The sequence below is a fragment of the Melampsora larici-populina genome (assembly GCF_000204055.1).
Source record: "Melampsora larici-populina 98AG31 unplaced genomic scaffold MELLAscaffold_43, whole genome shotgun sequence".
Taxonomy (NCBI): Eukaryota; Fungi; Basidiomycota; class Pucciniomycetes; order Pucciniales; family Melampsoraceae; genus Melampsora; species Melampsora laricis-populina.
Genome location: NW_006768807.1, coordinates 870,438 through 877,645, shown reverse-complemented (window position 1 = coordinate 877,645; position 7,208 = coordinate 870,438). Strand labels below are relative to the sequence as shown.

The 7,208-nt window shown below is 45.7% G+C and overlaps 1 protein-coding gene across 1 annotated transcript; it reads right to left on the bottom strand.

Annotated features, from left to right (window-relative positions):
* Window positions 1-86: 86 nt before the first annotated feature.
* On the bottom strand, window positions 87-934 carry MELLADRAFT_91578 (uncharacterized protein; the record flags this gene model as incomplete). The annotated part of the gene is made up of 5 exons (XM_007414437.1): window positions 87-147; window positions 302-418; window positions 750-793; window positions 850-867; window positions 917-934. 5 exons carry the CDS (start codon window positions 932-934, stop codon window positions 87-89), a joined length of 258 nt encoding a protein of 85 aa, XP_007414499.1.
* Window positions 935-7,208: the final 6,274 nt, after the last annotated feature.

Sequence of the window (7,208 nt, the reverse complement as noted above, 5' to 3'; positions counted from 1 at the left end):
GTCAAAATAAAGGCAGATCAGGTTCCTGACTACCTATATGGGAGTGAAGCTGAAAGGGTAAAGCCAAGTAAATCACACCAGATCTGTTACAAGCCTGTAGCATAGGGGGGTTGGACTCTACACCTCACAGTGTAGAGTACAAGGTACCTAACACTCAGTATTCACATGCTACATCTCGATAAAAGTATGGTCACTAACAATTAATTGTTACCACTATATGTAAGGTGTTAGTTATGGAACATTATTTATAATGTTCAGACTACTGAGTCTTGTTCAAGCAATTGAGCAAGCAAAGTTAAACACTGTGGATTTTTTGCTAATAGCTATGCTTTTACAATAATTCACTTGAGAGACACCTTGATTTTTGCATTTATGCAGATTGACAAGTGCGCTTTCTGTTAGATTTGACATAAGTGTACTTTCCTCCGTGCATCACCGGTATCATCAGGGTTGGTTTTACCAATTCAAGGAGTCTAAAATAAAGTGAACACATATATCATTTCAAAGCGGATTGAACAATTGAAGATTTCAGACATGTAGAATGAAAAAGTGAACTCTCACTCATGTGTATGATTAAAGTGCGTGTACTCAAATTTATTTTGAAGGAAAGGCTTTATGAAAAACACAAGAGCTATTGGGACCGGGGGAATAAATACTTGTTAGAGTAGCAATGAAATGTTATAGGCAACTACAACAGAGTAAAAGTGAAATAATGAGTCCTTATTATTGACCAATGAAATGTTATTCACATATGATTAAGGTGCATGTACGCAAATCTGATTTGCAGGAAAGGCTTTATGAAATGTGTGTTATAACAAAGTAAAAGTGATATATTAAGATAAAGTCAACATTAATATCTTGAAAGGCCTTGTGGGTCAATGGATGAAAGTTTGAAAGGATCACTGTCTCAGTGTACCATCAAATTGTAAGACATTATTCTTGATGGATGTTTAATATAGGATGTGTAAGGTTTCAGTGGAAACCTTCACTGGGGTCCGGAGATTAATCCGGCACGACTTCTCACGAGAGCGAAATAACTTGGAACTTCGTTATGTATTACGAACTGGTTCCAGAAAGTCCAATGATAGGCTCTCGGAGGAGTCAGTAAACCCGCTAATGAAAGAGAACAAATGAAAACAATAAAAGAAAAGCTCACCTGGTTCCAGAAAGTCCAATGATAGGCTCTCGGAGGAGTGAGGACTTCCTGAAACCGGGCGTGGAGCAAGAAGATATAACAACGCCTGCCTACTCCCATAATCTAAAATCCCATACGCCCTAGCCTGTACTTGTGTACTCCTTACACCCTTCCCCCCTAAAAATAAAAGTCTAACCGTCTTGCCAAAACCTGATAAGAAACTTAAAGCAACAAACAAAAAAAAGAAAAAAAATGGCATAACTTGCCCCTCAATTGTGACCATAACTCGTCCCTGAGAAAGCGTAAGATCTATTGTAAAAAATGAGAAAGCGATTTTTTTTTTTGTAAAGAAAAATTTAAAATAATCAAAAGAAAAAGAGAAAATAAGGTGAACTAGAGTGAAAGTTTATCATGATGTTGTAATACTTTGAGAGGAAAATTGAGTTCTTGAGGTCTTGCGTTTTGTAAAGATTAAATTTAAGCTGCTTTATCGTGAGCGTGAGTCTTCTTCGGGCGTAAAATTGTATGGCGCACTCCGTTACCTGTTATATAGGAGGTAATTTTGCTTGCCAGCCGTTTCATGAAAAAAAATGCGTGAGAAAGAAATAGCAAACTCACATTGCGGGGGTGCTAGCGCATCAAGATGATACACACCCCCTTGTCAATTGTCGTAGCGTGCCCCAGTGGCTCCAGCTCTCGGACCAAAAGGGATTTTTTCCGGCAATGACAAAACCATTTTGATGGCTGCATGTGGTTTCATAACCCTCGAGTCATTTCGTCCTAGGTTTGAATCGTGTGGTGTGGCACTGTTATTTGGAAGATGTAATTGCTTGCCAATGTTTTCTTTACTACAGGAAGCATAAGAAATGAAAGACTCACATTGCGGGGGTGCTAGCGCATCTAATTTGATACACACCCCCTCGTCACAATTCCTAGCTTGCCCCATGGGCTCCTCTCGAGACTCTCCTGGGGTTGGTTCCGGTTGTGACGAGACCAATTTCATGGTCGCAATGTCGGTGTTGTACGCCTGGTCATGATGATAGGGTTTAAGTTTTGAAATGTGAAATACAGGGTATGTGAGGTCGTTGGGTTTTAAGCGTAATCGGTAATCTCGTCCTGAATTCAGCACTTCCAACACCTCATAAGGGCCGTCGTAGCGCGCACGAAGTTTGCCAGTACTCCTATATCTTCCTCCAACTACTTGCTGCCGGTCCGTACTGTCAACCATAACCAGATCTCCAATTTTGAAAGGTTTTCCTTCACGTCGTCGAAGGTTATACTGTGAAGCTTGCTCTACCCGATTACACGACACCCTGTCTCTCCAACTTGCCCATTCAGCTTGACGTCGTTCTATCCAGTGCTTGACATCATCTGCTTCGTCTTATAAAGGCGTCTGGATTGGGAAAAGGCGGGGAACACGACCATACACGAAGTGAAAGGGGGACACTCCCGTGGAGACATTAACAGCTGAATTGATGGCAAATTCCGCAGCCGGTAAGGATTGGAACCACTTGCCGTGTTTCTCAGCTGCATAATGACGTAAGATTTGGCCTACTGTTTTATTAGTTCGTTCACTTCTACCGTCTGCTTGAGGATGATATGAAGTAGAAAGATTAATTTTGACCCCCAATAGCTCGTGCAGGCGTCGCCAGAATCGTGACGTCCAGGCCTTGTCCCGATCTCCGATGATGGATGTTGGTAGACCAAAGATGGAGGACCATGAAGTGTAAAGTCGGGCAGCTGAGCGTTCCGCGGTGTCACTCTGAGAAGTCGGAATTAAGCGAACAAAGCCTGTTAGCCTGCAGGTGCATGATAAAATCATATCGTACCCTGACACTTTGGGGAATGGGCCTATAAAATCAATAGCAATAGATTCCATAGGACTCTTTGGGACTTCCGATGTTTGAAGCTTCCCCGCAGTTGCCGTGGTTCGTGCCTTGATTCGTTGACAAGAGTCACAGGACTTCAGCTGCGCCTCAACTTCCTTCGCCATACCTGGCCAGAAGAAAGTGCTACGTAATCGCGCTAGCGTTTTCAAAACACCTAAATGGCCTAAGGCCGAATGAGCTTGTGATATGAAATCATGGCGAAGATTGTCAGTTTGCGGAATGACCAGTTGACCATCGAGGTATAACAGGTTGTCTTTCATCACACAGTCTTCTCGTAGTGGCACCACCTTTTGCAATTTAAGACAGAACTTGTCCCTCCTGTATCCATCCTGAATCATGCGGAGCTCCTCATTTCTTAGCGTCGCCCTCACTTCACATAAGGCCACCTCGTCCCGTCGTGAGAGCGCGTCCGCTACAGAGTTATCCTGACCTCGAAGGTACTTGAAATCCAGATCAAACTGTGACAAGGTCTCTAGCCACCTTGCTTGGCGTCGGCTGAGGTTTCTTTGAGTCAAGAGAGTAGTTAGAGACTGATGGTCTGACATTACGTTGACCCTCATACCCAAGAGCAGCAATTTCCACTTGTTCAGCGCGTTTATGACTGCCAACAGTTCCTGTTCGTGAACAGGGTAGTTCTTTTCGGCGGGATTCATGGTTCGACTTTCATATGCTATTGGTGAGGCTGTATCCCACTTATTCCCTTGAAACAGAGCAGCTCCCAGTCCGCTCCCGCTAGCATCCGTGAAAAGCCATAAAGGTTCTCCTGAATCATAATCTAAGTTTCGAAGTACTGGTAGTGTTGTAATAAGACGCTTGATGTTATTGAACGCGGTTTCTTCTGCTTCTCCCCACCGGAAAGGTTTTCCTTTCAAGGATGTGCTCGTCAGTGGAGATAGAGTTCCAACATAGTGAGAAAGGCCGTCAATGAATTTTTTCATCCATTGGACGGTACCTAGAAATTTGAGTAATTGTTTTGAGTTAGCTGGTGAAGTCCACTTGGAGATTTTTTCAACTTTCTCATCATCCGGACAGACACCCGTCTCACTGATTATATGTCCTAAGAATTTGATTTCGCGCCTAAACAATTTACTCTTCTTGACTGAGCAATAAAGTTTTGCAGCTCGTAGTCTTTCAAGGACCTGACGTAAATGGACTTCATGCTCTTCAACACTCTGTGAAAAAATGACAATGTCATCAATATACACCACACATATCTTTCCTACCAAGTCTCCTAAAATTTCTTCATTTCAGGCTTGATGTGTTGCAGGTCCGTTTGTCAATCCCATAGGCATGACAACCCATTCGTACAGGCCCCATGGAGTTTTCACCGCCGTCAGCGGGATGTCTTCCTCACGCATCCGGTCTTGAAAAAATGAATTTGTTTGATCTACTACAGACCAGACTTTACCAGTAGCCACCAATCTTACTGACTCATCTACATTGGGGAGTGGTGCCCGGTCCTTGACCGTAAACTTGTTTAAAGTCCTATAGTCACACACCCATCTAGGTAACTCCGATGGGTCCTTCTTCGGAATGATCATCGAAGGGGAGCCATATTGACTCTGAGATCGCCGGATTCGGCCAGCTTTAAGGTGCTGATCCAATAGCTTACGCCAGGATTCCCGGTGTTTCTGCGGATATCCGTACTGCTTCTCATTGATCACAACATTAGGATCAGCGAGGACTATCTTATGACGGACTAGTCTGCTGGCTTCTGGTAAACCTTCCGGAAAGGTTTCATCCGGCGGATCACCCTCCTCTACTGGAGGCAATTCCGCTGGGAAAATGTCTTGAAATTCTTGTAAAACTGCCATCTCTCGGTCACTCATATCACGAGCTTTGTTGATCTTCTCAAGGTTATCAATTGCACACAAAACACGCTTCAATTCGGCTTTCATTGCTTTTTCATACAGGATCTTCCCACTGGGGGTATGTAACACACATCGTCGGTGTAGAGAAACGTCGAGTTTAAATTTTGATAAAAATGGAGATCCTAAGATTATATCATAATTTCCTCCTAAGGGTGCCAATTTGAAAAAAACAGCACCGAAATGCAGGCTGGGTTCGTCACATTTGAGATTAGCTATGGCAAACTCTTGCAGCATCAGAGGTTCGCCTTCGGTGGAGATTGCCAAGCGTACCTCAACTGGTGATACTAATGGTCTTCGAACCACTCGCAGCTCACGAGCCATGTTGTTCGACAATAGATTCGTCCCAGCGCCTGAATCGATTAGGGCCCGAACGATTTTTCCGTTACACATCAGCTCTAAGATGATAGGAGCAACTGATGAAGGTGGTACGCACCTTTCGGCACCTTCGGCTTCCTCTTCGACCAGTCCCATGCGAAATTGATCTGCTTCGTCATAGGCCGCAAGATCTTCCGCGATGATGTCCGGGAAGGTGTCGATGGCTGCGACTCGAGATGGAGCTGGCGTGGTAGCTGGTCGACCCGCTGGTCGCTGAGTTGGTGCACCCGGGGTTCTGGTTTGATTCGCCGATGTTGATGACCGAGTAGGTCTCGGGCCAGGGTTGAAGTCAGAAGGTATCGACAGAAATCGAAGGTTCTTCTTGGTGCAGTTAGGATTATTACACTTATCCTTGCATACTGCACAAATGCCAGACGCTCGGAGGTATTCGTGATATCTCCAAGCGTTATCAGCTTTCTCCTCATCAGATCGCGTTCTAGGTTGACTGACAGCACGAGTTGGAGCGGGTGCGGATGAATTGGTGACAGGAGGGGCTGGTGGTGGTCTGTTTCGTGCTGAAGCTTCAGGCAACAGCCTACTGTCCGTGAGGAACCGCCAAATTCCGTCGGCCGCTTCCTTAAAGGCTGGGAACGAAAATGGCTCGACTTGTAAATGCTTCTCCCGTTCAACCATGTTCTTGAACAATCGAGGAGCACCCCATGTAATGTACTCAGCAAGATTTCTATCAGATACACCACTCAACCGTTTCACTAAGCGGTGTAACCCTTGAGCTCGAGTCACATAGGCATCGAAAGATTCGGAAGGCTTCATTTGGAGCCGTCGTAGTGCTTCTTCCGTATCGGCTAACCAAGCGTGCGGCAGAGTTCCTTTAGCCATGATTTCCATCGCGACTTTCCAGGTTTGCTGACGTAATGAATCCCTGTTTGCTTGATACCACGCAGACAACTCTTCGTTGTTAAGCAGTGATCCGAGAAGTTTTAAACGCTCTCAATCATCGGAGAGGTTTTTGACTTCGAAAGTTTCTTCTAGCATATCTTGCCAATGAAATAAGTCCGCTGGCTGACCAAATTTGCCGCTAAACTTAGGCAGGTCGCTGATTTTGATGCGATCGGCCGTCATAGGACCCGGTACGGCTGGAGAAGCCAAGTATGGCGGAATCGTATGATAAGCTTGATGGTAAGGTGTATAGCCGGCTGGTGGTACGTGAGTTGATACCGGTGTTGATGTTTGGTAGCCAGCCGCAGGCGCGTCTGGCTGAGCAGGTGATTTGGCACCCTCGTCCTGTGGAGCGTTGGCTGATAGTGGCGCATTCACCGGCATCGCCGTCGATCCATCTGTACCTTCCTCGTTTCTTGTCGGTTCTTTTGGTAGCGGGCTAGGCGAGACCGGAGTGCGATTAAGGTATTGATTGAACACTTGACCGGCTCGACCTGATCCTGCACCTTCACGTCCTAACAAGCCCGGACTAGTGTAAACTTGCGAGCGTTCAGCCAACAGCTCTCGCACCATTCGCTGTAGTGAGAGAGTCTCCTGACGGCCTTGAGCTAACGTTTCATTTTGGATGCGTAGGCTTTCGACTTGCTGACGCAGGGATTCGATTGTATCTTGATCCGTAGACATCGTGCTTAGGTCCTCACACGTCAAGGTAGTGGCGTTGTAAGTGGTTTTGATTTGTTTGGACTCGGGCGTTTCCGTACTCAAGTGACCTGGAGGGTGTGGCGTCTCTAAGTTGGACTGAAACAACTTTTGGAAGTGTGCGTCGATGACCGTCCTCTCAGATGCTGACGGCAAGATTGTAGGTGGCGAAAAATGGACTGTCGTTACTTCTGCATGGCTAATTCGACTGCTGGACTCGTAGAGTATTCGATCGGTTGGCGCCGGGGATCCAGATCGCTGATGTCTCGCGGTCTCCAATAGGTATACTCGGTGCGGGAGGTGCTTCACGGTGACTACGAGAGTCAGCTTTCTTCTTTTACT